The sequence below is a fragment of the Somniosus microcephalus genome, unplaced genomic scaffold (genome assembly GCF_052327205.1).
Source record: "Somniosus microcephalus isolate GS21.2 unplaced genomic scaffold, FLI_Smic_1.0 unresolved_chr7, whole genome shotgun sequence".
Taxonomy (NCBI): Eukaryota; Metazoa; Chordata; class Chondrichthyes; order Squaliformes; family Somniosidae; genus Somniosus; species Somniosus microcephalus.
In genome coordinates this window covers 10501191-10514390 of record NW_028225185.1, presented here as the reverse complement: position 1 = coordinate 10514390, position 13200 = coordinate 10501191, and the positions used below count along the sequence as shown (strand labels likewise).

The following is a 13200-nucleotide window of genomic DNA, read 5'->3' as shown; positions in this document are numbered from 1 at the left end:
GTGGCATGACGTTAGCTGCAGCATAGGAAATGGAACATGTCGTGGGGATTGGTATTGAGGTCGGGGCTGAAGCATGGTACTGGGCGCAGAGCAGAGGGCGCTTTACTCTGCACGCAACCAATCTTTACAGGAATGCAACTCCTTTTTATCGGAGGCGCTGATTCCACACCGAGGTACGAGCGCTAGTCATTCTCGGGTGCTGTGGCTGTCCGTCACCTTGTTGGTGGACCGACTGACTTGATTTTGTAGTTTGGAGCACCGCAGTTGTGTCTGGTCTTTGCCCACACAGGAGTGGCACTCGGCTTGTTTCCCCCGAGCCAGCGTTCTTGTACTGCCACAGTCCTAGAACACAGGTTTGACACACAGACCTAGTCCGAATGGCACAGTCATACGGCACAGAAGGAGGCCTTTCGGCCCATCGGGTCCATGCCGGCTCTCTGTAGAGCCTATACCTGTGTGTTCTCTCCTGGGAGACTGTTAGTCTACAAAGTAGAACATTAACTGCTGTTGAACAGCTATTGCAGAATGAAATAACTCATTTATATTGCAATTCACGGCCAGCGGATTAATTTTACATAGAATGTACAGTACGGAAACAGGCCATTTGGCCCGACCGGTGTTTATGCTCCACATGAGCCTGCTCCCACCCTTCTTCATCCGCCCTATCCTTCTATTCCTTACCCCTCTCGTGTACTTATCTAGTTTCCCCTTAAATGCATCTATGCTATTCGTCTCACCACTCCCTGTAGTAGCGAGTCCCACATTCTCACCACTTTTGAAGTGTAGTCACGGCTGTGGAGGCAGACACAACAGCCAGTTTTCAGACAGCAAGGTCCCGCAAACAGCAAATGAGGTAAATGATTTAGTCTCTGTATTGGTGTTGGTTGAGAGATTAATATTGGCCAGTACACCAGGAGAACTCCTCTTTGGATAGTGCCGTGGGATCTTTTACGTCCACCCGAGAGGGCAGACAGGTCCTTCAGTTTAATGTCTTATCCGCAAGACAGCACCTCCGACAGGGCAGCACTCCCTCGGCACTGCACTGGAGTGTCAGCCTAGATTTTGTGCTCTGGGCCACTGGGGTGGGGCTCAAACCCACAATCTTCTGACACCCGCAGAGCCAAGCTGACACTGGAATACACTACAGCCCTGTTCCTGGGACTAGGGACAGGGTCGCTGGCAAGGCTTGGAAGCTAAGCAGAGCCAGGCCTGGTTAGTACCTGGAGGAGTGACCATCAGGGAAGACCAGGTGCAGAAGGTCACGGAAGGAGCCCCGAGGAGGGGCGGTTGGTGTGAAGGTCACGGAAGGAGCCCCGGGAGGGGCGGCTGGCGAGCAGGCCCGGGTGTTGGGCTGAAGATTGTCGGACAGGAGGAATGGTGGAAATGGAATGGCGGCGCGCACAGACGCAGCGGCTTTGCTTCTCCCAGGACGGTGCTATTTACGTTAATGTTATTTGTACTGGACTCATGGGAGCTTGCAAGATCACATTTTGTTGTTCATGTACTTGTGCATTGTACAATGACAAAGTTAAATTATTATTAAATGTTTCTGTATATGCTGTTTTTAAAGAATCGATTTTTCTGTTCTGCTAGAAGTTATGTCGTTGGATTTTGATATAGCAGCATTTTCACTGACTGGCTCATGCAGCTAAACTTACTATAGCAGGCAGCGCGAGGTGTAACGTAGAATTTACAGCACAGAGACAGACCATTCGGCCCCATGCCGGTGTTTATGCTCCACGCGCGCCTCCTCCCACCCTGCTTCATCTCACCGTATCACCATAACCGTCTCTTCCTTTCTCCCTCGTGTGTTTATCTAGCTTCCCCTTAAATGCATCATAATCTCAAAGTTAACATGCAGGTACAGCAAGCAATTAGGAAAGCAAATGGTACGTTAGCCCTTATTACAAAGGGATTGGAGTATAAAAGAGTAAAGAAGTCTTACTGCAATTATACCGGGCATTGGTGAGGCCACACCTGGAGTACTGTGTACAGTTTTAGTCTCCTTACCTAAGGAAGGATATACTTGCCTTAGAAGGTTCACCAGATTGATTCCTGGGGTAAGGGGATTGTCCCACGAGGAGAGATTGAGGAGACACGGCTTATATTCCCTGGAGTTTAGACGAACGAGAGGCGATCTCATTGAAATGTATAAAACTCTGAGGGGTTGACCATTTAAGACTGAGATGAGAAGTTTCTTCACTCAGGGTTGTGAATCTTTGGAATTCTCTATCCCAGAAGGCGCTGGATGCTCAGTCGTTGAGTATAATCAAGATAGAATTACAGAAGGAGGCCGTTCGGCTCATCGAGTCCGTGCCGGCTCTCTGTAGAGCGATCCAGTCAGTCCCATTCCCCCCGCTCTATCCCCGTAGCCCTGCAAGTTTATTTCCCTCCAGTGCCTATCCAGTCTCCCCTTGAAAACATTGAGTGTCTCCGCTTCCACCACTTCCGTCGGCAGCGAGTTCCAGGTCCTCACCACTCGCTGTGGGGGGAAAAAAAGTTTTTCCTCACATCCCTCCCCGTATCTCTTGCCCAAAATTTTAAATCTGTGTCCTAGTCTTTGGACATTAAGGGAATCGAGGGATATGGGGATCGGGCAGGAAAGTGGCGTTGAGGTCGAAGATCAGCCATGATCTTATTGAATGGCGGAGCAGGCTCGAGGGGCCGTGTGGCCGACTCCTGCTCCTATTATGTTCTCATTTCCCGCATGTGGCAAGATTGATGTATTCAGGATGGATTTTTTTAATGTATGAGAAGGGGGTGCAAAAGAAGAACCAGCAGCCTAAATACCTGAATGTGTTCTCGTCTCTCTTTACATTATTATGAGCAAACCTCCTTCTCAACCGGCTGACCGTACAGGGGAAATGAAATGAGTTACTTCTTCTGTTTAAAAGAAATTGGCGTGGGAATCTACGATTTCTGTTAAGTGTACATCTCGTGTCACCTGCATGTAGTGTTGTCGACCTCGACCACTGTGAGTTGCTGGGGCAGCGCACAGGCGAGGGAGGGGGGAAAAAACTGGCGAGGTTTTGTCCTTGACTATCTGCCAGCTGTCTTCGGTGTGTCCTGTGTGCTGTTCGGGGGCCGTCCTTACCTTTGTTTGATCGGGCAGTTTGCCTAAGGGTTCTCCCGCTGGGTCGCTTGCTCTTCCCGATTACTGGGTCTTGCTTTGGTACAACAACTTGTATTTACATAGCGCCTTTAATGTAGTAAAACGTCCCACGGCGCTTCACAGGAGTGTTGTAAAACGCAATTCGACACGCTGTCCACCGTGGCTCTGTTGGTAGCACGTCGCCTCCGCGTCAGAAGGTCGTGGGGTCACGTAATCTAGACTGATGCCGTCCTGGAGGGTGCTGCACAGAGGTGCCTTTTTCTGGATGAGACGTTAAACCGAGGTCCCGTCTGCCTTTTCGGGTGAACGTAAAAGATCCCGCGGCCACTATTTGAAGAGCAGGAGGGGCGTTCTCCCCGGTGTCCTGTGGCCAATATTTACCCCTCAACCAACGTCACTAAAACAGATTTTCTGGTCGTTATCACATTGCTGTTTGTGGAGGCTTGCTGTGTGTGTAAATTGGCTGCCGCGTTTCCTACATTACAACCGTGACTACACTTCAAACAAAGTACTTCATTGGCTGTAAAGCGCTCTGGGACGTCCTGAGGTTGTGAAAGGCGCTGGAGAAATGCGAGTCTGCTGATGGCAGTTCTGTAGTATAGAGTTAGTGTTGACTGGTTACAGAGAATTGTATAGAATGGTTTTTGCATCTCTTCGCTGGAAATCATTCTTGTAATCTGGTGTTCGGGGAAAGTAAAAGTTCTTGCATGGCGTCTAACTTTTTTCCTATTGCAGCGATTAACGTGCTCCCTTTCATTGGGTCTTTTCTTTTCTGGTGTAGAACTGCGCCTGTGGTACTGGCAGCTCCTGACGAGAGTGCGAGGTAATGTATGAGCTGCTGTTGCTGTGTGGTAGCGTGCAGAACAGCCGAGTGCGTAGCATGTGAAAGCTAGTACTGGTGGTGCAGTGCCTATTCCGAATGTGCTTGGTGAGAGCTGCTTAGCCCGGGGTTAGTAGCTGTGCTGTGTACGTGTTCGATCTGTAGAGTAGCTGCTTGCTAAGTGGGCTGGTGTGTGTGTGTGTGTGAGTGAAATGCTCAATATTGGGTGTTCACTGTGTGTTAGCTAGACCTAGAGAGTATGGGCTGCATGGCCCGGCCACTGGGCTTATTACGGAGAATTTCCAGCACACAAATGGGCCGTTTGGCCCAACTGGTCTGTGTTTATGCTCCGCACGAGCCTCCTCCCACCCCTACTTCACCTCGGCCTGTCAGCATATCCTTCTATTCCTTTCTCTCTCGTGTACTTATCTAACTTGCCCCTTCAAGGCATCTATGCTATTGGAAGCGCAGCATGGGAATTCTCCCTCGTGCTTAGCTAGTTTCCCCATAAATTCATCTATGCTATTGGCCGCAGCCACTTCATGTGGTAGCAATTTCCACATTCTAACCACTCTAAAGAAGTTTCTGCTGAATTCCCGATTGGATTTATTAATGACTGTCTTATACTTATGACCCCCTAGTTTTGGATTCCCCTACGAGTGGAATCATCTTCTCTACGTCTACCCTTTTATAATCTTAAAGACCTCTATTAGGTCGCCCCTGAGCCTACCCCTTTTTTTTTTAAGCAGTTTTTCCTGATAGTTATAAGAACATAAGAAATAGGAGCAGGAGTCGGCCATACGGCCTCTCGAGCCTGCTCCGCCATTCAATAAGATCACGGCTGATCTTTGACCTCAACTCTACTTCCCCGCCCGATCCCCATATCCTTCAATTCCCCGAAAGTCCAAAAATCTCTCGATCTCAGCCTTGAATATACTCAACGACTGAGCATCCACAGCCCTCTGGGGCAGAGAATTCCAGAGATTCACCGCCCTCTGAGTGAAGAAATTCCTCCTCATCTCAGTCCTAAATGGCCGATCCCTTATCCTGAGACTGTGACCCCTGGTTCTAGACTCTCCAGCCAAGGGGAAACCGCCCCTCAGCATCCATTATAACCCCTCAGTTCTTGTATCATCCCTGTAAATCTTTTTTTCTTACACCTTCTCCAGCGCCTCTTTTTTGTAATTTATGGAGGCCAGGACTGTGTACAGTAACTCCAAGTGTGGTCTAACCAAGATTCTATCCAAGTTTAACATAACCCCTCTGCTTTTCAGTCCTCTTCCTCCTGAAATGTATTTCTTTGTTCATGTTTGTTGTGGGGAAATAGCTTCAGTGCTGTGATACGATTCTTGTGTGATAGTTCGATCCCTTAAATTGCTCCAATTGGCGCTCTCCCACCCAGTGACAGACCTGTACCCACCAGTACCTCCCCCTAGAGTAAGACAGTTACATGAGACGCAAGTTTGGACGGGCAGAATCTGTAATTGCAGCTTGCGTCGAAGGGGAAAAATTCACCCACACCTGCACGTCACTGGAGACCTAGATATGGTGCTGCTGAAACTGGTTTGCCAGTTATTCTGGACTAGGTTGTTCAACCGGTTTTAAATTGGCTACTGTTCTGAAAAGAGCCTGTTGATTTCAGTGTTTCAGATAAATGATTAAACTGCAGATGTTCTTGAAATAATTCTCCCCCCCCCTTACATCTGGTCACCCAGTTCTCCACCCCAAAAAGGGATGGGGGGGCGAGGGGAGTGCTTGCCAAGATTGGACACTGGGTTGAAGGTGTAAGGAGACACGTAAAACCATGGAATGAGTTCCCCTTGGTTGGTAACTAGTACCCAGCATGCTACGGAGTCAGCCGTGGCTCACTGGTAGCACACACTCGCCTCCGAGTCGGAAGGTTGTGGGTTCAAGTCCCACCGCCAGAGACTTGAGCACAAAAATCCAGGCCGACACTCCCAGTGCCAGTACTGAGGGATTGCAGCACTGTCGGCTGAGACGTTAAACCCAAGGTTCCCCGTCTGCCCCCTCGGGTGGACGTAGAAAGATCCCACGGCCACTATTGGAAGAGCAGGGGGAGTTCTTCCCGGTGTCCTGGGGCCAATATTTATCCCTCAACCAACATCACTAAAAACAGATGATCTGGCCATTATCTCATTGCTGATTCCAGATTTATTTAATTAATTGAATTTAAATTCCCCAGCTGCCGTGGTGGGATTTGAACTCTCATCTCCGGATCATTAGGTCAGGCCCCTGGATTACTAGTCCTACATTACAACACTTCAGAGGTACTTCACTGGCTGTAAAGCGCTTTGGGACGTCCTGAGGTCTTGCGATTATAAATGCAAGTCTTTCTTTACACCGTTAGCTCTTGGTAAATTATATATGCAGAGCAGATAGCCAACAGTGACAACTTGCATTTATACAGCGCCTTTAATGTAGTAAAACGTCCCAAGGTGCTTCAAAGGAGCGATTATCAAATAAAATTCGACATCGAGCCGCATCAGATATTAGGACAGGTGACCGAAAGCTTGGTCGAAGAGGTCGGTCTTAAGGAGCGTCTTAAAGGAGGAGAGAGAGGCGGAGAGGTTTAGGGAGGGAATTCCAGAGCTCGGGGCCCAGCCGGCTGAAGGCACGGCCGCCAATGGTGGAGCGATGGAAATCGGGGGGGGGGGGGGGGGGGGGGGGAATGCACGAGGCCAGAATTGGAGGAGATTACAGAGATAGTGAGGGGGCGAGGGCCATAGAGGGATTTGAAAACAAGGGTGGGAATTGTAAATTCGAGGGGTTGCTGGAGCGGGAGCCAATGTAGGTCAACGAGCACAGGGCTGATGGGTGAACGGGACTTGGTGCGAGTTCCGATATGAGGCAGCAGAGTTTTGCGCATCGCCTGTAGTTCGGTAATCTGTCTGCATGCACTTGACTTTGGCAGTAAGTGGTAATGGGCTGTCTACAGTGCTTCGTTTAATATGTAATTAAACTTCCAAACAAGTTTACATGTGTATCGGTGAAACTTTTGTGGTTTAGATTAAAATAATACTGGTGGGGGCCGCAGGGGCGGTAGGGTGTGGCGGTGGCTGAGAGACGAGTCGCGGTTAAAAGGGAACCGAATCTGCAGAGGAAGGGGCAGCGCCCATTCCAAGCTTTTAGTTGTGCACTGCGACAGAAGCCTCCGGGTGTTACAACTTAGACGCACCCTTGTTAATTAGGTTGTGTTTAACTCCGAGTGTTTTGATTCTGCACAGACTTGTTGGAATGTTGCTCGCGACTCCGGGAAAACAAACCGAGCACGCCCTAGTGGGCTCGAGTCTTGGGCACGCAATCTAGGCTGACGCTCCCGGTGCCAGTACTGAGGGAGCGCTGCACTGCCGTCTTTCGGATGAGATGTTAAAACCCCCCCCACACCGTCTGCCCCCTCGGGTGGACGTAAAAGATCCCCAGGCACTATACAAAGAGGAGATGGGGAGGACTCTGTGTCCTGGCCAGTAGAACCGATTAGCTGGCCATGACATCTTGCTGTTTAGTGGGATCTTGCTGTCTACATCACCTGTGAGCACAAAATTCACCAAAAGAAATCTCTTAAAAGGACCAGTGGGTACAGTAGCGTATGGTAATGCTCCGGGACTAGTAATCCATAGAACGCAAGCTCAAATCCCACCGTGGCGTTTGGAGAGTTTGAATTCAGAAAAAAAAAATTATAATCTGGAAATAAACAGCTGGTATGAAACTGTCAGATTGGCGTAAAAACCCAACTGGTTCACGAATGCCCTTTTTTTTTAGGGAAGGCAACCGGCCGTCCTTACCCGGTCTGGTCCATATGTGACTCCAGTCCCACCCCAATGTGGTTGACTCAACTGTCCTTGGCAAGCCCCCCCCCCCCCCCCCCCCCCCGACTACATATGCAGGGGTTCAAGAAGGCCTAACCCCCTTCTCAAAGTCAACTAGAGACGGGCAATAATAGCCGGCCTTGCCAGCAATGCCCACATCCTGAGAAGGTATACCAAAAAATTAATTGCACTGAGCTAGCTAGTCTTAGCTGGGGGTCACAGTAGGGGTACCACAATTGGGATTGGGGATCGGGGGTGGTGTGGAAATATCGGCACAGGTTCCTGCCACGAATTACCATCGGGCAACCCCCTACTAGAAGTGCACGTCCGTCGAGGAGAGGACTAGAGACTGGCTGCGACACCTCCCACGGTCGAATAGCCTGCTGCCACTTGCTGTCCATACTCTCCAGTGGAGGGTGACCAGGCCTGTGGCACTGTCCACTTAAGAGGATCACGCGCACGGATTGGTGTTACATTAGTCGATTGCCAAATGGGATATTGGAATTCTGTTGTGGGGTAATTGATGTGCTCCCTGTCGGAAGCCATCTGCCTGCATTCCATTAACGTAATTAAGTTTTAGATACTTGGCCTGGCTCCCGACAGCGCAGAGGGCGAGTCCTGACTCCCGAGGGCTGCAGTGCGAGTGGGCAGCAGCCTTCAAAGTGCAGGAAGTGCTGCTGGGGACTCCCTGCGGAAGGGATGGTGTGACCTCGCTACTGTGAAGCAACGCCCACACCGCAGCTCAATGCTGGATTCTCGCCCTTGGCATGTCGGGGCTGTGCCTGGAGAGCGGTGCGCAACGCCGGGGCAAAGTGCCGGCGGGTGCGGGTCTGTCAGAGGTAGGAGTGGTCTGAGGAGACTTGTGATGGCTGACTCTTCCTTTTAACGCGCAGCAGACTCCTCCAGCGGTCGATTTCTTGCCTGCCCGGTTCACGTAGACAGGAAAAACAAGTTTGGTTATGCAGAAATTGTTTATTTTCAGAGGTTTGAGCAATGCTCTGTCACAAGATCCTTGTGGCTAGAGTGTGTTGGGAGTCTGTCATCGGTATCGGCAAGAAGTGTGGAGGAACAGAGGAACCTCGATGGGCATGTCCACAGATCCCCGAAGGTAGCAGGGCAGGTGGTTAAGGAGGCATACAGGATACTTTCCTTCATTAGACTATAAGAGTAGGGAGGTTATGCTAGAATTGTAAAAAAAAACACTAGTTAGGCCACACCTAGTGTGTTGCGTGCAGTTCTGGCCACCACATTACAGGAAAGATGTGATTGCACTAGAGAGGGTACAGAGGAGATTTACAAGGTTGTTGCCTGGACTGGGGAATTTTAGCTACGAGGAAAGATTAGATTGGCTGGGGTTGTTTTCTTTGGAACAGAGGAGGCTGAGGGGAGATTTAATTGAGGTGTATAAAATGATGAGGGGCCTGGAGAGGAAGGACCGATTTCCCTTAACAGAGAGGTCAATAACCAGGGACAGAGATTGAAAGTAATTGGGAGAAGGATTAGAGGGGAGTTGAGGAGAGCTTTTTTCACCCAGAGGGTGGTGGGGGTCTGGAACTCACTGCCTGAAAGGGTGGGAGAGGCAGAGACCCTCACCGCATTTTAAAATGACTTGGATGTGCACTTGAAGTGCCGTAACCTACAGGGCCACAGACCAAGAACGTGGGATTACGCTCTTTTTTTTTCCAGCCGGCACAGACACAATGGGCCGAATGGCCTCCTTCTGTGCCGTAAACTTCTAAGATGCTATCAGCACATATTTAGTTGAATTTAACAGCAGTAGACTTTTTAAATCAGTGTTAAGCGTTCTCTGTGATGGTGCCCAATCCAGGTGGTGAAATGTGAACATGGTGCTAACTTTGTCGTCGGAAATAGGAATTCACTTGCCCCGCAAAAACTGAATTTTTTTCACGATTTGGGGGTCGCGAATTTGTCTTGCCGTTTATTCCGATTTGGCAGCGTGGAGCTCTCCCCGTCTCGTGGGCAGACACGGGATTTGCAGGTCCTTCTGCCCCATGCTGGGATATCCTACCGGCTTTAGCTGTCGGGAACAATGCTGTCTTGCTGCAGTTGTACAGGGCCTTGGTGAGACCATACCTTGAGTATTGTGTGCAGTTTTGGTCGCCTTATCGGAGGAAGGATGTTCTTGCCATGGAGGGAGTTCAGCAAAGATTCACCAGACTGATACCTGGGATGGCAGGAATGACGTATGAGGAGAGATTGGGTTGATTGGGCTTATACTCGCTGGAGTTTAGAAGAATGAGCATTGAAACTTATAAAATTCTAACAGGACTAGACAGACTAGATGCAGGAAGGATGTTCCCGATGGCGGGGGAGTCCAGAACCAGGGGTCACAGTCTAAGGATAAGGGGTAAGCCATTTAGGACAGAGATGAGGAGGAATTTCTTCACCCAGCGAGCAGTGAACCTGTGGAATTCTCTACCACACAAGGCCGTTGGGGCCAATTCATTAAATATATTCAAGAAGGAGTTGGATATATTTCTTAAGGCTAAAGGGATATGGGGAGAAAGCAGGGACAGGGTACTGAGTTTGGATGATCAGCCATAATCTCATTGAATGGCGGAGCAGGCTCGAGGGGCCGAATGGCCGACTCCTGCTCCTATCTTCTCTATTTCTATGCCTCACCAAATGCAAGACTGACCGCTCGAGCCGGGTACTGTAGAACAAGTCATACCCCAGTGTTTTCGGGGATATAAAGTATATGTGAATAAAACTGCAGTGAGGGCCCTCTCCTGCTCTATAATTGGGTGCGGGACCGTTTGCTAGGTATCTGTTTTTGCCACCCTGCAGTGACAATTACGAGCCGTGTGAAAGTTGCTCGGGGACCATCTTCTTCTCCCCCCCCCCCCCCCCCCCCCCCCCGCCCCAACCCGTTCCTGTTTGTGAGGCTCGTTGCCTCTGCTCAGATACTGTAGCGCAGCGAAGCTCGGAAACCTAGCGGCAGGGGGATTGAGTGTCACCATTGCAAAAGTGACACAACTTTGATTGATTGGTTTTCAAATCCCTCTCTGGCCTCGTCCTCTCCCCATCTCTGTAACCTCCTCCAGCCCTACAACCGTCAGATCTCTGCGCTCCTCCAATTCTGGTCTCTTGCCCATCCCTGATTTTTAGCGCTCCACCATTGCCGGCTGTGCCTTTGGCTGCATCGGCCCTAAGCTCTGGAATTCTCTCCCTAAACCTCTCCGCCTCTCGTTCCTCATTTAAGACGCTCCTTAAAACCTACCTCTTTGACCAAGCTTTTGGTCACCTGTCCTAATATCTCCCCTGTGTGGCTTTGAGTCTGCCAGCGCTCCTGTGAAGCGCCTTTGGACGTCTTGCTGCGTTAAAGGCGCTATATAAATGCAAGTTGTTAAGGCAGTGTGTCTTGGGAACTGAATTTGATTCAGTTTTGCGCAGTTGCCAGCCAAATGAAAGCAGGAGTTTTGAAATTGTCTGCAGTGTGAACCATCTACAAGATCCACTGAAGCAACTCGCCAAGGCTTCTTCGGCAGCACCTCCCAAACCCCGAATCTCTACCACCTAGAAGGACAAGGGCAGCAGGCGCATGGGAACGCCTCCCCCTCCACGTCACACACCATCCTGCCTTGGAGATATATCGGGCCGGTCCTTCATCGTCGCTGGGTCACAATCCTGGAACTCCCTCCCTAACAGCACTGTGGGAGCACCTTCACCACACGGGACTGCAGCGGTTCAAGAAGGCGGCTCACCACCACCTTCTCGAGGGCAATTAGGGATGGGCAATAAATGCCGGCCTTGCCAGCGACGCCACTCCCCCCTCGCGCTCTCCCCACAACCCTGCAAATTTTTCCCCTTCAAGTATTTCTCCAATTCCCCTTTTGAAAGTCACTATTGAATCTGCTTCCACCGCCCTTTCAGGCAGCGCGTTCCAGATCACAACAACTCACTGCGTAAAAAAAACATTCTCCTCTCCCCTCTAGTCATTCTGAGAATTATCTTAAATCTGTGTCCCCTGGTTACTGATCCGAGATATCTGGGAATGAATGGGAACAGGGATTGAAGCATTAATAGCCGCCCCATCCACCACCTTAAACATTCACTCCCTCCACCACCGGCGCACCGTGGCTGCAGTGTGTACCATCTACAAGATGCACTGCAGCAACTCGCCAAGGCTTCTTCGGCAGCACCTCCCAAACCCGTGGCCTCTACCACCTAGAAGGCGCATGGGAACACCGCCACCTCCAAGTCACACACCCCATCCTGACTTGGAAATATATCGGCCGTTCCTTCATCGTCGCTGGGTCAAAATCCTGGAACTCCCTCCTTAACAGCACTGTGGGAGCACCTTCACCACACGGACTGCAGCGGTTCAAGAAGGCAGCTCACCACCTTCTCAAGGGGCAACTAGGGATGGGCAATAAATGCCGGCCTTGCCAGCGACGCCCACATCCAGTGAATGAATTTAAAAAGAATTGGGGGGGGGGTTGGAGGAAGTGGTACATAAGAGCAGTCAGCTAACCACAGCTTCTTTCCGTCCGTGGAGGGGTGGGGGCGGGGGGTGCGGAGAACATAGTGGCACTCTGACGAATAGCTTCTCATTTGTTACTTGCCATTGCCGTGCACGTTTGATGTCGGATAAGCTGGAGAGTGCAACATGCCAATTTCGGGTGCCAAGAGTGGATTGCCCGGGCCATTGCTTCCCGTGAATCAGGTGCAGGGGGGTGGCGGGGGCGGAGGAAGGAAGTGTGATTCTTGCAGGAAGTGGCTGCTCTACACATGTCCTTTATCGATTTTTAAACCCTGGTTGGTGTTAATTGCTTTACTTTTAATTAGTGTGAAGTTCTCTCGGTGTCGCACCTCCCTTGTTTGGAAGCTGTTTGAAAGCTTGCGTGGCACCAGTGTGTAACACAGCCCCTCCAAACTGGTTAAAATTGCCTTTCGCAGTTGGTAGCTGCCTCCGAGGCCTCACAGATGTCCAGAAGCGCGTATCCTAAAGCTTTGCGACCTCGGCGCACTCCAGTCTCTGCTCCCCAGAAGCTGGTGGCAGTGGTTTTTCCCCAGCGCGACAGCTGCTTGCTGTGTGCCTTCGGTTAATGTCAGGCAACCGACTGAAACTCTGCACTGTTGTCCTTATTTTGGGTCCTTAACACTGTTGGGCCGTTGCCTGGCAGAATGCAGACAGGTCTTAAATAAGGTGGCAGTGATTTACACGTGATATCCTTCTCGGCGCTCTGCCAAGTGAAGTGTACTGACGACACTTGTTTTTTTTTTGCTCCTTTTGCAGGATTGGCTTCTAGAAGAGTGCCATCTTCAGAGGTAGGTGGATATAAATACATCCTGTCAGTGGCAGAGGCAGCGGTGTCGTTTTATACCTTACACCGATTAATTGCGGCGGTGACGGGCAGTCGAGACCCAAGTGTAGACTTTGGGTGAAGCTCGGGTTGAGGGTCGGGGGGGGTGAGGGG

The 13200-nt window shown here is 50.4% G+C and overlaps 1 protein-coding gene across 8 annotated transcripts in view; it reads left to right on the top strand.

Moving 5' to 3' along the window:
* The window catches only part of pip5k1ab (phosphatidylinositol-4-phosphate 5-kinase, type I, alpha, b), a 69090-nt gene that overhangs the window by 19737 nt on the left and 36153 nt on the right, over nt 1-13200 (top strand). For 6 of the 8 annotated variants that reach the window (XM_085978616.1, XM_085978620.1, XM_085978624.1 and 3 more), the window contains 2 exons: nt 3894-3935; nt 13020-13051. In XM_085978616.1, coding sequence (XP_085834742.1) covers nt 3894-3935; nt 13020-13051 — 74 coding nt within the window. The remainder of the gene's footprint in view (nt 1-3893; nt 3936-13019; nt 13052-13200) is intronic. The other 2 variants (XM_085978617.1, XM_085978621.1) reach the window with 1 other exon arrangement.